General features: G+C 37.5%; 1 protein-coding gene across 2 annotated transcripts in view; it reads right to left on the reverse strand.

Moving 5' to 3' along the window:
• Positions 1 to 20242, reverse strand: part of ZNF624 (zinc finger protein 624) — a 48395-nt gene that overhangs the window by 19176 nt on the left and 8977 nt on the right. Inside the window, exons 2-3 of one of the 2 annotated variants that reach the window (XM_028089040.2) lie at positions 12895 to 12983; positions 10333 to 10398 (exon numbers count right to left, since the gene is read on the reverse strand). In XM_028089040.2, coding sequence (XP_027944841.1) covers positions 10333 to 10398; positions 12895 to 12981 — 153 coding nt within the window. In that variant the 5' untranslated portion in view covers positions 12982 to 12983. Of the gene's footprint in view, positions 1 to 10332; positions 10399 to 12894; positions 12984 to 20242 lie in introns of those variants that run through there. The other variant, XM_088027959.1, reaches the window with a different exon arrangement.

Here is a 20242-nt window from a genome sequence, read left to right on the forward strand (position 1 = left end):
AAAGAAACAAGAAAGCATGGGCCAGGGTTAAAAAAAAGTCAGCGGAAAGTGTCCTTAAGGAAGCCAAGAAGTTGTACTTACTAAATGAGGACATTAAATGAGTATTATAAGTATATTCAAAGACCTAAAGAAAAGCAGATCTAAAGAATTAAAGGAAATTATGAAAATGGTATCTCACTAAATAGAAATTCTGTAAGTTGAAAAATACATTAACTGAAATAAAAAATTCACTGAAAAAAATTCAGTGAAAGGAAACAGCAAATTGAGCAGCAGTAGAGTGTGAATGTTTTCACACTCCTTCCTCCTATTCATATGTTGAAATCATAATGCCCAATGTGATGACATTAGGAAGTGGGGCCTCTGGGAGATGCTTAAGTCATGAGGGTGGAGCAATGCCTTATAAAAATGGCTCCAGAGATCCCTAGCTCCTTCTGCCATGTGAGATTACAATGAGAAATCTGTGACCCAGAAGAAAGCCTTCATCTGACCATGCTGGCCCTGATTTCAGACATCCAGTCTCCAGAACTGTGATAAATAAATTTCCATTCTTTACAAGCCACCCAGTCTATTGTATTTGTCTATAGAAGCCCAAACAGACTAAAATAAGCAGGTGCAAAAAAAAAAAAATTGGTGAACTTGAAAATAGATAAAATGACATTATCTAGACTGTGGAACAGAGCAAAAAAGAATGAAAAAAGTGAAGAGAACTTCAGAGACTTGTGGGACAATGAGCATACCAATATACGCATGATGGGAGTCCATGAAGGAGATGGGGGAAAAGTGGCAGAAAAAATATTTAAATAAATAATTGCTGGGGCACGTGGGTGGCTCAGTCGGTTGAGCATCTGCCTTCTGCTCAGATCGTGATCCCAGGATCCTGGGATAGAGCCCTGCATTGGACTTCCTGCTCAGTGGGGAACCTGCTTCTCCCTCTCCCTCTGCCCCTGCCTCCCCACTCACGCTCTCTCTCTCTCAAATAAATAAATTAAATAAATAACTTCAAAAAATAATGGTCAAAAAAACTCCCCAAATCTGATGAACATTAATGTCCACATACAAGAAGCTCAATGAACACCAAGTAGGATAAAATCAGAGACCCATGCCTACATATGTCATAGTCAAACTGATGAAAGACAAAGACAGAATAGTGAAAGAAGCAAAACAGAAGGGACTCCTTATGTACAAGGGATCCTCAGTAAAGACATCAGTTGATTTCTAATCATAAATCAATGAAGGTAGAAAGCTGTGTTATGACATATTCAGAATGCTGGAAGAAAAAAAAGTCAACAAAGTATTCTACAGCCAGCAGAATTATCCTTCAAAAATGATACACAAAAAACGAGAGGGGTGCCTGGGTGGCTCAGTCATTAAGCATCTGCCTTTGGCTCAGGTCATGATCCCAGGGTCCTGCAATCAAGCCCCCCATTGGGTTCCCTGTTCCACAGGAAGCCTGCTTCTCCCTCTCCCACTCCCCCTGCTTGTGTTCCCTCTCTCAGGTATCTCTCTCTGTCAAATAAATAAATAAAATCTTAAAAAAAAACAAAAAAATGAGAGAATTCATTGCAAGAACATCTGGCCTACAGTAAATTCTAAACAGTATCTTTCAAGTAAAATTAAAGGACACTAGACAGTAACACAAGTCCACATAAAGAAATAATAAACACCAGTAAACATAAATCTACAGATAACAATAATAACATATTTTTGTTTGTAACTTTTTCTTTTATTTATTTATTTGAGGGAGAGCATGGGTGTGGAGGTGGGAAGGGCAGAAGGAGGGAGAGAGAGAATCTCAAGCAGACTCCCCACTGAGAACATGATTTCACAACCCTGAGATCACGACCTAAGTCAAAATCAAGAGTTGGCTGCTTAACCAACTGAGCCACCCAGGTGCCCCCTTTTAAATCTAATTTTAAAAGACAACTGAATAAAACAATAATCATAACACTGTGTTGATGGGCTCATAATGTATAAAAGGTATAACTTGTTTTTGATTTAAGATTTATTTATTTATTTTAGAGAGAGAGCGTGGTGGGGGAGGGGCAGAGGGAGAGAGAAACTCAAGCAGACTCCATGCTGAGCATCGAGCTCAACACTGGTCTTGATCACACGACCCTGAGATCACTATCTGAGCCAAAACCAAGAGTAAGATGCTTAATTGACCACACCGCTCAGGTACCCCTAATTTTTTTTTAAAAGATTTTATATATATGTAATCTCTACACACAACATGGGGCCCAAACTCAAAACCCCGAGATCAAGAGTCATATGCTCTACCAACTAAGCCAGACAGGTACCCCTAAAAGGTATAATTTGTATGACAATAAGAATACACAGGAGATTGAGGGAATGGAGCTATCTATATTGGAGCAAAGATTTATACACTATTAAAGTTAAATTGGCATTAATCTGAAATACATCATTTTATGTCAAGATGTTAACTGTAATCCCCAGGGAAAGAACTAAGATAAAAACTCAAAAAAGTACTGAAAAAGAAATAAGGGAATCAAATGGGATGCTAAAAAATACCTAACACAAAACAAAGCAATAAAGGAAAAGGAAACAAAAAAAAGCCATAAGACATAAAGAAGATAAATAGCAAAAAGGAGGACATAAATTCTACCTTAGCTGTCATTAAATTAAAAGTAATAAGCTGAACACTCCAATCAAAAGGCAGAGATCAGCAGAAGGGAGTTTTCTTAAAATGATACAAATATATGGGGTCTACAGAAGACACACTTTATTATTTTTTTTTTAGATTTTATTTATTTGAGAGAGAGAACATAAGCAGGAGGAGGAGCAGAGGGAGAAGCAGACTCTCCACTGAGCAGGGAGCCCAGTGTGGGGCTCATGACCTGAGCTGAAGGCAGACACTTAACTGACTGAGCCGCCAGGTGCCCCAGAGGACACACTTTAAATTCAAAGACACAAATAGGTTGAATATAAAAGGACAGAAAAAACATACTATGTAAACAGTACACAAAAGAGAGCTAAAGTAGCAATATTAGTATCAGACAAAATAGACAAAAATTGTTCTTAGAAGCAAAGAAAGATATTTTTGTAATGATAAGCTAGTTAATTTATTAGTAAGACATAAAAAATTTAAACATATATTCTCTTAAAGGAATCTCAAAATACAAGACACAAAAATCATAGAATTGAAGAAACAAAGAGATAATCCAACAAAAGACTTCAATGCCCCATTTTCAATAATGGATAGTACAAGGCAGAAGAAGTCAACAAGGAAACAGATGACTTGAACAGACATCTGTAGAACACTGAGGCAACCCAATAATAGCAGAACATACATTCTTCTCAAGTGTACATGGAATATTCTCCAAGACTGACCATATGTTAGGCCACAAAGCAAGTCTTAAAATTTTAAAAGACTGAAATCATACAAAGTATCATTTCTGATTACAATGAAATGAAACTACAAATCAATAAAAAAAACTAGAAAATTCAAAAATATGTAAGAATTAACAGATTCTTAAAAAACTAATGAGTTAAAGAAGAAATCACAAGGGAGTTTAGAAAATACTTCGACACAAATGAAAATGAATCACTCTATATCAAAACTTGTGGGAGACAGTGAAAGCAGTGCTCAGTCGGAAATGTATAGCTGTGAATGCCTACATATAAAAAAAGAGAAAAATATAAAATCAACAATCTAAATTCATACCTTATGGAACTAGGTACTGTACAGACCTGCACTCTGAAAACTAAAACACTGATGAAAGAAACTGAAGACAACACAAAGAAATGGAAAGATATTCCATGTTCATGGTTGTAAGAACAAACATTGTTAAAACATCTATACTATCCAAAGCAATGTACAGATTTAAGGCAACCCCTATCAAAATACCAACAGCATTTTTACCAGAACTAGAACAAATAATCCTAAAATTTGTATGGAACCACAAAAGACCCCAAATAGCCAAAACAATCTGAAAAAGAAAAACAAAACAAGGCATCACAATTCCAGATTTCAAATTATGTTACAAAGCTGTAGTAACCAAAACAGTATGGTACTGGCATAAATACAGACACATAGATCAATAGAATAGAATAGAAAACCTAGAAATAAACCCATAATTATATGGTCAACTAATCTTTGACAAAAGAGGAAAGAATATACAATGGAAAAAAGACAGTGTCCTCAACAAAGTGTGTTGGGAAAACTGGACAGCTACCTGCAAATGAATGAAACTGGATGACTTTCTTACACCATACAGAAAAAATAAACTCAAAATTGATTAAAGGCCTAAATGGATTAAAGACCTGAAACCATAAAAATCCTAGAAGACCCCACAGGTGGTCATTTCTCTGACATCAGCCATAGCAACATTGTTTTTTTAGATATGTCTCCTGAGGCAAGAGAAATAAAAGCAAAAATAAACTACTGGGACGACATCAAAATAAAAAGCTTCTGCACAAAGAAGGAAACAACCAACAACTAAAAGACAATCTACTGAATGGGAGAAGATATTTGCAAATGACATATCTGACAAAGGGCTAGTATCCAAAATATATAAAGAAATGATAAAACTCAACACCCAGAAAACAAATAATCCAATTAAAAAATGGACAGAAGACATGAACAGACATTTCTCTAAAGAAGACAGATGGCCAACAGACACATGAAAAGATGCTCAACATCAATCATCATTAGGGAAATGCAAATCAAAACTACAATGAGATACCACCTTGCACCTGTTAGAACGGCTAAAATCAAAAATCCAAAAAGAACTGTTGGTGAAGATGTGAAGAAAAGCAACGCTCGTGCACTGTTGGTGGGAATGCATCCTGGTGCAGCCACTGTGGAAAACAGTATAGAGGTTCCTCAAAAAGTTAAAAATAGAACTACCCCATAATCCAGGAATCGTATTTCTGGTTACTTACCCCCAAAATATGAAAACACTAATTCGAAAAGATATACACACCCCTAGGATTATTGCAGCATTATTTATGATAGGCAAATTATGGAAGCAACTTAACTGTCCATCAATAGATGAGTGGATAAAGAAGATGTGGTATATATAAACATACATACAATGGAATATTATTCAGCCATAAAAAATGAAACTTTGCCACTTGCAACAACATAGATGGATCTAGAGAGTATAATGCTATGCGAAATAAGCCAGTCAGAGAAGGACAAATACCATATGATTTCACTCATATGTGGAATTTAAGAAACAAAACAAATGATCAAAGGAAAAAAAAAAGAGAGAGAGACAAACCAAGAAACAGATTATTAACTATAGAGAACAAACTGATGGTTACCAGGGGGGAGCTGGGTGGGGGGATGAGGGAAATCAGTGATGGGGATTAAGAGTACACTTATCATGATAAACACTGAGTAATGTACAGAATTGTTGAATTACTATATTGTACACCTGAAACAAATATAACACTGTATATAACTATCTTGGAATTAAAATTAAAAATTAATACAAAATAAATGTATACCTTAAGGAACTAGAAAAGGAAGAGTGAACTAAATTTTTTTAAAGCAGAAGAAAATAATGAATATTAAAATGGAGATTAACGAGATAGAGAATAAAAAAACAAAAGAGAAAATCAAAAAAGGCAAAAGTTGGCTCTTTGAAAAGATTACAAAAATTACAAACCCTTAGCTAGACTGACTAAAGAGAGAAGACTCAAACTGCTAAAATCAGGAATGAAAAAGGAGACATTACTACTGACCTTACAGAAATAAAAGGATTATAAGAGAACACTAGGAACAACTGTATGCCAACAAATTAGAAAATCTAGATAAAATGGGCAGATTCCTAGAAAGACACAAACTACCAAAACTGACTCAAGATGACACAGAAAATATGAATAGATCTGTAATAAATAAACTCCCCACATAAAAGCCCAGGTTCAAGTGGCTTCACTGAATTCCACCAAACATTTCAAGAAGATTAATACCAATCTTTCACTAACTCTTCCAAAAAATTGAAGAAAACAATTCTCAACTCATTCTATGAGGCCAGTATTACTAAAACAAGACAGATGTAAAATTTAAGGTAGAGCCAGATAGAATTAATTGAGTCTGATTCAGTTTGAATCCCACAACAAAGAAAACACAATATAGGCACAGTCAAAAGGAATTTATCCCAGGAATACAAAGTTCCTTTACTATCTTAAAATCAACCAAAGTAACACACCATATTAACAGAATAAAGAACAAAACCCACACAATTATCTTACAGACTCAAAAAATTATGTGACAAAACCCAACAAGCCAGAAATAGAAGCAAACTTCATCAACATGATAAAGACCATCTTATGAAAACACAAATCTAACATCATATGTAATGGTGAATGGCCATATGCATTCTCCCTGTGATCACAAATCTCACAAAGATGTCCTCTCTCCTTACTTCTATTCAACACTGTACTTTAAGTTTTAGCAAGAAAAACTAGAGAAGAAAAAGAAATAGAAAGTATCCAGACTCGAAAGGAAAAAGTAAATTTCTATTTGGAAATGACATAACCTCTACTTACAGATGATATTATCTTGCATATAGAAAACCCTAAAGAATCCACACACATGCACATGCACATGCAAACAAATAAACAAAAAAACCCTTCTACAAATAAACTAGATCAGCAAGGTTCAGGACACAAGATCAATATACATAAGTCAACTATGTCTATACATTACCAACGAACATTCCAAAAAAGAAATTAAGAAAAAAAATCCACTTAAAATAGCAAAAAGAATAAAACACTTAGGAACGAATTTAACAAAAGATGTGCAAGACACATACACTACAAATGACAAAACATCACTGAAAGAAACTGAAGAACACCTAAATAAATAAGAAGACATTCCATATTCTTCCTACTAGAAAACTTAATATTAACACAGCAATACTTCCCAAATTGATCGACAGTTTCAACACAAGCCCTAAGAAAAGTATATATCTGCCTTTTTTGTAGATAGAAATGTTAAAAATTATCATTAAAACATTGGTTCTACTCAAATTAAGATTATTATTTATTTTATTTTTATTATTTTTTTTTTCAAATTAAGATTAAACAAAACTAGGGGCACAGTTAAGTGTCTGACTCTTGATCTCAGCTCAGGTCTTGATCTCAGGGTCGTGAGTTTAAGCCCTGCATTGGGCTCCTAGGCATGGAGCCTACTTAAAAAAAAAAAAAAAAATTAAAACTAAGCTCAGTACTTATAAACAGGATGCAGACTTTAAGGAAGAGCCAGACAGAATCTTCTGCCAAGGACTCCCTGTCAGAACAAAAATAAACCACATGCATTATTCACCATGTCAAAAATAATGGTATTTTCCTACAGTTCATGATTCAAAGTCTGAAACTATTAATATTTTCACCTTAAAATTTTTAAGTCTGAACTGTTATATCTTAAAGGGCAATTTTAAGAATGACTGGCCCAGTATTAAATTTCAAAAAGCCTATATAAAAATTATGTGTAAGAGTCTCAGAATGTATTTTCTCATAGAAGCAAAAAGAAAAGCCCCCCTTTCACATAAAATATTCTTGGAATAAAACAACTTCCAAAGTGTAATTTTAAAAAACTTAAAAACATGATTCTAAAAGAAAAGGAGCTGAACTTCAACATAATCTTTCTTTATTTTTTATTTTTAAGGATTTTATTTATTCATTTGAGACACAGAGATACAGAGCGAGAGAGCGTGAGCAGGGAGAGAGGCAGAGGCAGAGGGAGAAGCAGGCTCCCCAGTGAGCCAGAAGCCTGATGTGGGGCTCGATCCCAGGACCCTGGGATCATGACTTGAGCTGAAGGCAGACGCTTAACCATCTGAGCCACGCAGGGGCCCCAACATAATCTTTTTTTAACCATAATTATCTACAAGAGAGGAGGCAAGAATATAAATGGGGAAAAGACAGTCTCTTCAACAAATGGTGTTGGAAAAGCTTGGCAGCTACATGCAAAAGAATGAAACTGGACCACTTTCTTATACCCCACACAAAAATAAAGTAACAATGAATTAAAGACCTAAATGTGAGACCTAAAACCATAAAACAACTAAAAGAAAACAAAGGCAGTAAACTCTTAGACACTGGCCTTAGCAACAGTTATTCTGGATCTGTCTCCTCAGGCAAGGGAAACAAAAGCAAAAGTAAATAATTGGGACTATATCAAACTTAGAAGCTTTTGCATAGCAAAAGAAACCACCAACACAAAAATGGGAGAAGGTGTTTGCAAACGATATATCTGATAGGGGGTTAATATCCAAAATATAAAAAGAATGCATACAACTCAACAAAACCCCCAAATAATTCAATTAAAAATGGGCAGGGGACCTGAACAGACATTTTCCCAAAAAGGACATGTATTTTCAGATACATGAAAGGATGCTTAACATCACTGATTATCAAAGAAATGCAAATCAAAACCACAATGAGAAAATACAGCCATCAGAATGGCTAAAATAAAAAGACAAGAAATAACAAGAATTGGCAAGGGTGTGGAGAAAAGGGGACACTTGGGCACTGTTGGTGGGAAAGCAAGCAGGTGCAGCCACTATGGAAAACAGTATGGAGGTTCCTCAAAAAATTAAAAATAGAATTACCATATGATCCAGTAATTCCACTGCTGGCTATTTACCCAAAGAAAGTAAAAACACTAATTCAAAAAGATATGCACCTCTATGATTATTGCAGCATTATTTACAACAGCTAAGATCTAGAAGCAATCTAAGTGTCTACCAATAGATGAATGGATAAAGAGGATGTTATATATAACACACATATACATAAATTAAATACGACTCAGCCATAAAAAAGAAAAAAGTCTTGTCATTTGTCGTAACATTGGTGGACCTAGAGGGTATTATGCTAAGTGAAATAAATCAAAGACAAATACCATATGATTTCACTTACACAAATAAAAAAATGAACAAACAAAAAACAGAAACAAACTCCTAAATACAGAGAACAAAGTGGTGGTTGCTAGGAGGGGAGAAGGATGAGTGAAACAGGTGAAGGGGATTAGGAGGTACAAACTTCCAGTTATAAATAAGTCACGGCGCGCCTGGGTGGCTCAGTCATTAAGCGTCTGCGTTCGGCTCAGGTCATGATCCCAGGGTCCTGGGATCGAGTCCCGCATCGGGCTCCCTGCTCCGCGGGAAGCCTGCTTCTCCCTCTCCCACTCCCCCTGCTTGTGTTCCCTCTCTCGCTGTGTCTCTCTGTCAAATAAATAAATAAAATCTTTTAAAAAAGTAAAATAAAATAAATAAGTCACAAAGAAGAAAAGTACAGCAGAGGGAGTATAGTCACTAATATTGTAATAACTTTGTACGGTAACAGATGGTAACTACACTTACCGTGGTGAGCACTGTCTAATGTATAGAGTTGTCTAATCACTATGCTATACACCTGAAACTAACATAACATTGTACATCAACTATACTTCAACAAAAAATTAAAAAAAAAAGTAAACCCCATAATTCTAAAAGTATCGTCAACACATGCCAAAGATTGACTTAAGTCATTAATGAGATATCAGCTGCTTGACGAAGCTGGTTCAAAGAAGACACAAAAACCGTTGTCTATTGATAGCAGAAAAAAGAATACCAGGATAGACATGTCTAATATGACACTGAAAGGGTATACATTTATCTTTTACCTTATTTCTTATTTCTAAGTTTTAGATAATTTTTCTTAACGTAATTCATAAATTTCTGACTTTGATATTTTTTGGAAAAATCAGGTGGATTCTGTACTCACGAATAAGAAAGTAAGCTTAACAAATAATAGTGAAATAAAAAAATCTAAATAATTTAAACACATCTTAAGAATGTTTCCACTCAAGTTGATGTGTTCTTGGTATTTTTTTTTTTTTTTAAGATTTTATTTATTTATTGAGAGAGGGCGCGCGAGAGAGCATGAGCAGGGGAAAGGGGCCGAGGGAGAGGGAGAAACAGACTCCCGGCTGAGCAGGGAGCCAGATTCGAGGCTTGATCCCAGGACCCTGGAATCACGACCTGAGCCAAAGGCAGATGCTTAATCAACTGAGTCACCCAGGCTCCCCATTCTTGGTACTTTTAATGGTATTGAGTCTGACAATGCAAAGCAAGAATCAGAGGATGTGATACGGGATACTTTATCAATTAGCAATGACGATGTGACCATCTGCCACGTTAGGGCTGCCACCGCTGAGAGAAATGAAATCTCCCAAATTGATGATACCAGTCCTGGGGTTACTACATCTATCAAGCAAGTCGGTGTTCACTGTCAACCTGCCATGAACTAGGAACATTAAGAACCAGGGGGCAGTAAAAGAGGCCCTTCTCTTTCCCCTTACATACATGTAAGTATTACCTTTACCAGTTCCGGCTCTTCTGCCTGAAGGTGAAGTTCTTCATCGGGCTGGGAATCTTCTGGATTCTGAGGGGATACAGGATAAGATCTTTCAGTGATAGGCTGCCTATGACCTACAGCAGAGCCTCAACAAGCAACATCAGTCCACCGTGGATGTGGCATATATGGGATAACATCTTCTATTGTTTTATTTAGGGCTGAAATTAATGTCCCATAGTCACATCTAATTATGATCTTTTTTGACCTTGTTTAAGACAAGGACAAACACAAGACAGAGAAAGATATAACTGCATAATTTCTAAAGGAGGCTTCCAACAAAGAACCTATCACAACAAAAATAAATTTATAAGAGGCCTTCAGAAGGGAGAATTATGTAGCTTTCCATGTAAGGTTGAAATGCATTTCTTCAGAAAGTATCTATCTTGCTCAAGAAAAGTACTCAAAACCTACTAACACTATGTATTTTCCACAGTAGAAAATCCTTAGTGCTGTGGGGGTCAGGGGGACCAGATATCTCAGTCATTCAGGAAGTATTTCAGGGACTTCTCACTATATTGTTTTCTTCCAAACCTTATAAACTGTATCCCCATGAGGGCCTGATTTTATAGATGAAATGGTCTTCTATTCTTTTCTTTCTATTAGTACTTAACGATTTTAAGTTTTGTGTGTGCCATTTTAAAAACTATGGGGAATACAACTGTTTAAAGTCCATTGAGAAAAAAGGTTATCTTAGTTCTTCCCTCCCAAGTTCTTATCTAAAAAATACAAATATTCAGCTTCCAGAAAATGTGAACCTCAACCTCTCGTAATTAGGAATGGGTTTGACCATGTCAATACTAGACAAATACTTTGGATCTACTGATCAAGGGCAACATTTTGGTTTTTATTTATCTTTTCTCTCTCTTTTTTTTAAGTAGGCTCCACGTGGAGCCTAATACAGGGCCCAAACCTAAGACCCTGAGATCAAGATCTGAGCTGAGATCAAGAGTCAGACGCTCAACCAACTGAATCACCCAGATGCCCCTTATTTATCTTTCAAGGGTATGTTTTAAGGATTATTTTCATTGTACATCCCAGCTACAAAGAATAAAAGATCACTACTGCAGGTTACTGCATATTATTACTAGAACAAATTATATTTGTTGGTATCCTCTTTCTTTGGGGTCTCCTATTTCAGAAAGTCACTGCCAAAATACAGCTTTTATCACATTAACACCCATCTCAAACACACACTCACACACATACATATGTATACTTACATGTCTTCAGGGAAACATTAAAAGATTCAGCTTAAATATCGAATTCAGTCCTGTCTTTCGTAACTTTCCAACTGGAATCACTAGCGTACCCCTCTGTTCTCTGCCACAGGGCCTTGCCCTTGAACTCCCTTCTCACCTGAACCACCCTCACAAATTCTTGATGACAGTTTAAATCCCACTTGTAACTGGGTACCACCCTAAGTCTAACTGTTCTCAGGAGGTTTCTCATGGACCAATTTGGCCCATAGTCACGTCTCATTTCTTTTATTTCAGAGCACTCATTTTCTTTATCATATGGCTAAGCAAATATCATTCACCTAAATAAATTATGTAACTATTTCTTTTGTATGCCTTACCGCAATGAGACTGTAAGCTCCCTACAGCCAAGCACTGTGTCTTAAAAATCTTCTTTCTCTCCATGTCATCTATTAAGCTTGGTCACTTTTTTTTTATTAACATATATTGCATTATTTGTTTCAGAAGTACAGATCCGTGATTCATCAGTCTTGTACAATTCACAGGGCTCACCATAGCACATACCCTCCCCAGTGTCCATCACCCAGCCACCGCATCCCTCCCACCCCCACCACTCCAGCAACCCTCAGTTTCTTTCCTGAGATTAAGAGTCTCATGGTTTGTCTCCTTCTCTGGTTTCATCTTGTTTCATTTTTCCTTCCCTTCCCCGAAGATCGTCTGTCTTGTTTCTCAAACTCCTCATATCAGTGAGATCATATGATAATTGTCTTTCTCTGACTGACTTATTTTGCTTAGCATAATACCCTCTAGTTCCATCCACGTTGTTGCAAATGGCAAGCTTGGTCACTTCTTAATGGGTAGAAAATAGGAGATCACTGAGAGTGGGCACGAGGGGAATGGTACCTCTTAATTAAGAGGGTGTGTGGGTGTGTGGGTGTGTCTGTGTGTATATATATTTTTCCCAAAATTTCCTAAACAAAATTTGCAATTTAAAATATTCCATTCTTCTACCCCATAAATAACTGAAATTTCCTGGGAACGATACAAATTTAACATCAAAAGTAAATTTCCTAGACTGCCTATCTATCAAAAACAGCAAAAAGTATTTTTTGAAAGATCAGGTCTCTTGATATTTGCTTCAATATGTATAATGAACCTTTTACAGATTACAAGCTTTACTATGATGAACCCAATTTTCATGGGTGAAACAATTTGATTCAGTTACCAGAAGGGGTGTGGGTAAGGTAGGCAAGTCATGGGCTTCAGGAAAAACAGACATGCCCTGAAACCAAGAAGCAGGTCAGGACCAGAGGAAACCCCAACTTACCAGTGGTCCAACTGAAAAAACCATAGCAGCCATAATCTCTTCCTCCGGGTTCCCCTCTCTGGCAAGAGCGGAGTCTTGCAATGGCATATCTGAGAAAGAGAAAGAAATAAGCCGTGAACACCCAACCTGCCTTGGAAATCTCAGACTTATCTAGTTGGAATCCTGACATTACAAGTAAGCATGACTTCCCTAAAGAACACAAGATTAACCCCCAAGATCAGTGAGGAAGAAAGATCCTTGCTCCTGGAGATCTTGACATTTTAATACCATTAAATGTAGTCACGGCTAGCAGGCCAGACATTGTATAAGGTGCTTTTAATTTGAACTTCAAATCAATCCAATGGGAATTATATTCCCCTTCCACTGATCAGGAAAATGAAGCTTAGAGAAATTATACTATTTGTCCAAGGCCATGCATGACCCCAAATCGGTCTAATTCCAATGTCCACAACTTTTCCATTAAATCAACTTGCTATATGATGTAAAAGAAAATAATTCAGTTGTTCTTTGCGACAAGCACCTACTCATCTAAAAATGAAACATGCTAAGAATTTCTTCTTGTCTTTCATGTGATGATCAATTTACTAACATTTTCAGAGATTTCACCTTCATATAAAGAGAACACCACGGGCACCTGGGTGGCTCAGATGGTTAAGCATCTGCCTTTGGCTCAGGTCATTATCCCAGGGTCCTTGGATCGAGTCCCGCATCAGGCTCCCTGCTTAGTGGGGAGCCTGCTTCTCCCTCTGCCTCTCTCTCTGTGTCTCTTATGAATAAATAAATAAAATCTTTAAAAAAAAATTTAAAAAGAGACCACAACCTCCAAATTTAAAAAGAAGTCCTGACATGCTTCTCTAAATCTCATATTCAAATAGATCTTTATCTACTCATTCTGTATCAGGCAAACCCAAATAAAAAGGAAGCAGGAAAAGAAAAAAAAAGAATATGGCCCTGCTAATGCTGAGTGTGGTTGCAAAACAAGAGCCTGATGTTTGTAAACATTCTTTTTTTTTTTAAAGATTATTTATTTATTTATTTGACAGAGAGAGAGAGACAGCGAGAGGAAACATAAGCAGGGGGAGTGGGGAAGGGAGAAGCAGGCTTCCTGTGGAGCAGGGAGCCCGATGTGGAGCTCGATCCCAGGACCCTGGGATCATGACCTGAGCCGAAGGCAGACGCTTAATGACTGAGCCACCCAGGCGCCCCTGTAAACATTCTCTTAATAAGTACATAGTCACAGAATGATGCTGCAAGACATATAAAAGAGCAGTGGTGCAGTAAGAATTAAGCTTCCCAGATTTTGTGAAATTCTTTTTAATGACAGTTTCCTAGGAAGTTTGATGCTCTCACCATGCAGTAGGGCTTTTGGGGCCCAAAAGAATCTATGCAGGATTATGCTGAATCTGTCCCTGCCTTACATAGACAATTTGTCTCCATTAAGAATTCACATCCAAGAGCTTTGTATTCAAAAGTGTAGACTGAAGAACAGCAGCATAAACATTACTGGAGAGCTTGTGAAAAATGCAAAATTTGAGGTCCAACTTCAGAACCTATTAAATCAGAATCAGCTTTTTAATAAGATCCCTAGCTGATTCATATGCACACATTAAAGTGTAAGATAATATGGGTCTAAAAAAGATCATGCCGACCTAGAAGAAATGAGTAAATTCCTAAAACATACAACCTACCAAGACTGAATCATGAAGAAAGAGAAAAATCTGACACACTGATTACTAGTAAGGAGATTGAATCAATAATAAAAAGTCTCTCAAAAAACAAAGTCCAGGACTAGGTAGTTTCATTGGTGCATTCCATCAAACATTTAAGAAGAATTAATACCAAACCTTCTCAAACTCTTCCAAAAAACATAGAGGAAGGAACACTTCCAAACTCATTTTATGAGGTCAGCATTATTGCGATACCAAAACCAGGCAAAGACACCACAAGAAGGGGTGCCTGGGTGGCTCAGTCATTAAGCATCTGCGTTCGGCTCAGGTCATGGTTCCAGGATCCTGGGATCGAGCCCCGCATTGGGCTCTCTGCTCGGCAGGAAGCCTGCTTCTCCCTCTCCCACTCCCCCTGCTTGTGTTCCCTCTCTTGCTGTGTCTCTGTCAAATAAATTAAAAAAAAAAATTTAAAAAAAAGACACCATAAGAAAAGAAAATCAGAAGTCAATAACCCTGTTGAACATAGATGCAAAATTCCTCAACAAAATATTAGCATACTGAATTCAACAATACATCAAAAGGATCATACACAATGATCAAGTGGATCAAGTAGATTTATTCTAGGGATGCAAGAATGACTCAACATCTGCAAGTCAATCAAGGTGATACATCACGTTAAACAAAATGAAGAATAAAAATCATATGATCATCTCAATAGATGCAGGAAAAGCACTTGGCAAAATCATCATCCATTTACGATAAAAGCTCTCAACAAAGGCCATATATGACAAGACCACAGTTAACATACTCAATGGTGAAATGATAAAAACTTTTTTGTTCTAAGGGGCGCCTGGGTGGCTCAGTCATTGAGTGTCTGCCTTCGGCTTGGGTTGTGACCCCAGGGTCCTGGGATCGAGCCTCACATCGGGTTCCCTGCTCCACGGGGAAGCCTGCTTCTCCCTCTCCTACTCCCCCTGCTTGTGTTCCTTCTCTCGCTGTAATCTCTCTGTCAAATAAATAAATGAAATCTTTAAAAAAAAAAAAAAGGAACTTAAAAAAAACAAAAAAACACTTTTTTTTCTAAAATCAGGAACAGAACAAGACAAGGATGCCCATTCTCATCATTTATAGTCAGCATAATATTGGAAGTCCTAGCCAGAGCAATTAGGCAAGAAAAAGAAATAAAAGGCATCCAAATTGGAAAACAACTGTTATTATTTGCAGATGACATACTTTTATAGGTAGAAACCCCTAAAGAATCTGCCAAAAAACTGTTAGGATAAACAGATTCAGTAAAGTTGCAGGATACAAAAATCAACTTATAAAAATCAGTTGTGTTTCTATATACTAATAATGAACTGTAAGAAAGAGAAATTAAGAAAATAATCCCACTTACAATTGCATCAAAAAGAATAGAATACCTAGGGATAAATTTAATCAAGGAGGTGAAAGACCTGTACATTGAGACCAGAAGACATTAAATGGAAAGATATTCTGTGCTCATGGATCGGAAGAACCAATACTGTTAAAATGTCCATACTATCCAAAGCAATGTACAGATTTAATACAATCCCTATAAAATACCAACAACATTTTTCACAAAACTAGAACTCATACTAAAATATCCTCAAAGTTTCCTCAAAAAATTAAAAATAGTACTACATTTTCCAGCAATTCCACTTCTGGGCATTTATCTGATGGAAACAAAAACACTAACTCAAAAAGAGATCCACACCCATATGTTCACTGTAACATTAATTACAATAGCCAAGAAATGGAAGTGTTTGTTGACAGATGAATAGATAATGTGACACACAGGAATATTATTCAGACATAAAAAAGAAGGAAATCTTGCCATTTGTGAAAACATGGATGGAACAAGAGGGCATTATGCTAGGTGAAACAAGTCAGACAGATATAGACAAGTATCATCTCACTGTTATGTGGAATCTAAAAAAATAAACAAAACAACCCCCCCAACCCCAAACTTGAACTCATAGATACAGAGAACAGATTTCCAGAGATGGTTGCCAGAGGCAGGATGAGCAGTGGACGAGATGGGCAAAGGTGGTCAAAAGCTATCAACTTTCAGTTATAAAATATATAAGTCCTGGAGATGTAATGTACAGAATGGTGACTATAATTAATAATACCATATTATATTTTTAAGTTGATAAGCGTAAATCCTAAAAGTTCTCATCACAAGAAAAAAATCTGTAACTGTGTGTGGTGCTGGATATTAACTAGATTTGTGATGATCACTTTGCAATACATAATCATTATGATGCATGCCTGAAACTAATATAATGTTATATGTCAATTATATTTCATTTAAAAAATGAAGTAGTATCTCTGTGGATGAAAAAAAGAAAGAAAGCTCTTACTATAACAAGCATACACACACTAAAATAAATCATCATGCCAGGGGTAGGGGGAGGGCACCTGGGTGGCTCAATTGGTTAAGTGTCCAACTCTTGATTTTGGCTCAGGTCATGATCTCAGGGTCATGGGATTGAGCCCCATGTGGGGCTCTGTGCTCAGTGGGGAGTCTGCTTGAGGTTCTCTCTCTTCCTCTCCTTCTGTCCTTCCCACCACTCTCATGTGCTCACTCTCTAAAATAAAATAAAATCTTAAAAAAAACAAAACTGAATACATGACACTCTCTAACCATGATGTAGAATTACAAATGTAAGTCTGGAGTGAGGGGGCAAAAACCCAATCACCAGGGAATTAAAATAGACCCTCCTGAGTACCTATTAAGTCAGAGAGAACTTTAATTGCCAGTGAATTAGAAAATGAGAGAATTGTAGATTAAAAACTCATGGGTCACCAAAACTCTTTAAAAAAGATAAAATTTATATCCCTAAATACATGTAACTAACATTTTTTAAAAGAATAAAAATATTAAACATTCAACTAGATAAGAAAAATAATTAACAAGCAAACCATAAAGAGAAATAATAAAGAAACTAGTAAATAACGGCAGAGGCGGAGCAAGATGGCGGAGGAGTAGGAGACCTAGATTTCGTCTGGTCTCAGGAATTCAGCTGAATAGGGATCAAACCATTCTGAACACCTACGAACTCAACAGGAGATCGAACAGGAGAGTAGCAACAACTCTCTGAACAGAGAAGCGACCACTTACTGGAAGGTAGGACGTGCGGAGAAGTGAATCCGAGGCGATATTCGGGAGGATAGACGGCGGGGGAGGGGCCTCTGTCGGCCGCTTCTGGCAAGTGCTAGAGCCGCGGAGCACAAAATCGGACCTTTTAGAAGTTGGCTCCACTGAGGGACATCGCTGCAGTGGCTAAGCGGGGGTGGAATCCTCCCGGGACAGTGTGGTCTCAGGACCCTTGGGGTCACAGAGAGACCGGGGGTGCCTGAGTGCGGCAGAGCTCCCAGGTATCGGAGCAGGGAAACCGGCTGCAGATACGGAGCAGAGTCGCGGGCTCTCAGCTCGGGGTTGCCATAAACTGTGATCTGCGGCCCAGTCGGGGCACGGCTCCCCCAGCAGGGACCCAACAAGCAGCAGATCCGGGGAGACTCCCCTTCCTTCCCGGGGAGGAGCGGTGCGGGAACGCACTGCAGGGATCTGCTGGGTTTGGAGACTCCGCGCGGGGTCGGGTGCCAGAGATAGCAACGCTCGATCACAGGCCGGGTGAGCACGGAGTGCGGCCAGAGACCGGGGACACGGGAGTGACTGCTTTTCTCTGGGGGCACACTGAGGAGCGGGGCCCCGAGTTCTCAGCTCCTCCGAGTGGAGATTGGGAGGCCACCATTTTCACCCTGGTCCTCCAAAGCTGTACCGAGAGCTTGCAGCGAACAAAAGCTCCTGAGAGCAAACCGGAGCAGCTTCCTTAGCCCGGACCGACAAGGGCGGGGCAATTCCGCCTCCGGCAAAGACATCTGGAAACCACAGCAAAAGGCCCTTCCCCCAGAAGATCAACACAAACAGCCAGCAAGCCAAGACCAAGTTGATCGATCAAGGAGAATAGGAGAACTCCAGCGCTAGGGGAATACTACACATAGATTCATGGCTTTCTTTTTTTTTTTTTTTTTTTTTACCATGATTCATTATTTCATCAAAGTTAATTTTTGTTGACTGTTTTTTTTTATTTTTCTTTTTCCCTTTTTTAACCAACATCTTATAAATCCCTTTTTTTTTTAAAATTTTTTTTTATTTTTCATTTTTAGAGTCATATTTTATCCCTTCATAGTAGTTACCCTTATTTTTGGCATATATATATAAGTTGTTCTCTCTTTAAAATTTTGAGGTACAGTTTCTTCTAACAGATCAAAATATACCCTAAATCACTAGTGTATGGCTTTGTTCTAGTCTCCTGCCTGATCACATTCTCTCCCTTTTTCCTTTTTTTTTTCTTAAATCTTCTTTCTTTTTTCAAACAACTTATCTTACCAAGTCCTTTTATAAAATCTTTTATAATTTTCATCTTTACAGTCATCTTCCATCCCTTCATTGTATCAACCCTTATTTTGTACATATATGTCTTTCTTCCTTTAAAATTTTAGGAGGCACTTTTTTCTAACAGACCAAAATACGCCCAAAATCTAGTGTGTGGCACTGATCTATGCACTAGCCTGATCATATTTGATCATATTCTGCCTTTTTTGTATTGTTTTGTTTTTGTTTTTATCTTTTTTTTTTCTTTTTCTCTTTCTTTTTTCTTTCTTTCCCTTCCTTTTCCCCTGGTTTCAGGTCTTTTCTGATTTGTATACAGTATATTTGCTGGGGACGTTGTAAACCTGTTAGCATTTTGTTCTCTCATTCATCTATTCTCCTCTGGACAAAATGACAAGACGAAAGAAATCACCTCAGCAAAAAGAACAAGAGGTAGTACCGTCAGCCAGGGACCTACTCAATACGGACATTAGTACGATGTCGGACCTAGAGTTCAGAATCATGACTTTAAAGATACTAGCTGGGCTTGAAAAAAACGTGGAAGTTATTAGAGAAACCCTTTCTGGAGAAATAAAAGAACTAAAATCTAACCAAATCGAAATCAAAAAGGCTATTGATGAGGTGCAATAAAAAATGGGGGCACTAAATGCTAGGATAAATGAGGCAGAAGAGAGAATCAGCGATATAGAAGACCAAATGATGGAAAATAAAGAGGCTGAGAAAAAGAGAGAGAAACAACTACAGGATCACGAGGGCAGAATTCGAGAGATAAGTGATATGATAAGACGAAACAACATTAGAATAATTGGGATCCCAGAAGAAGAAGAGAGAGAGAGAGGGGCAGAAGGTATATTGGAGCAAATTATAGCAGAGAACTTCCCTAATGTGAGGAAGGAAACAGGCATTAAAATCCAGGAGGCACAGAGAACCCCTCTCAAAATCAATAAAAATAGGTCAACACCCCGACATCTAATAGTAAAACCTACGAGTCTCAGAGACAAAGAGAAAATCCTGAAAGCAGCTCGGGAGAAGAGACATGTAACCTACAATGGTAGAAACATTAGATTGGCAACAGACCTATCCACAGAGACCCTGACAGGCCAGAAAGGACTGGCAAGATATCTTCAGAGCACTAAACGAGAAAAATATGCAGCCAAGAATACTATATCCAGCTAGGCTGTCATTGAAAATAGAAGGAGAGATAAAAAGCTTCCAGAACAAACAAAAACTAAAGGAATTTGCAAACACGAAACCAGCCCTC

The sequence above is a fragment of the Eumetopias jubatus genome, unplaced genomic scaffold (assembly GCF_037043125.1).
Source record: "Eumetopias jubatus isolate StellerSeaLion01/CBP00866 unplaced genomic scaffold, mEumJub1_p1.0 scaffold_10, whole genome shotgun sequence".
NCBI lineage: Eukaryota > Metazoa > Chordata > Mammalia > Carnivora > Otariidae > Eumetopias > Eumetopias jubatus.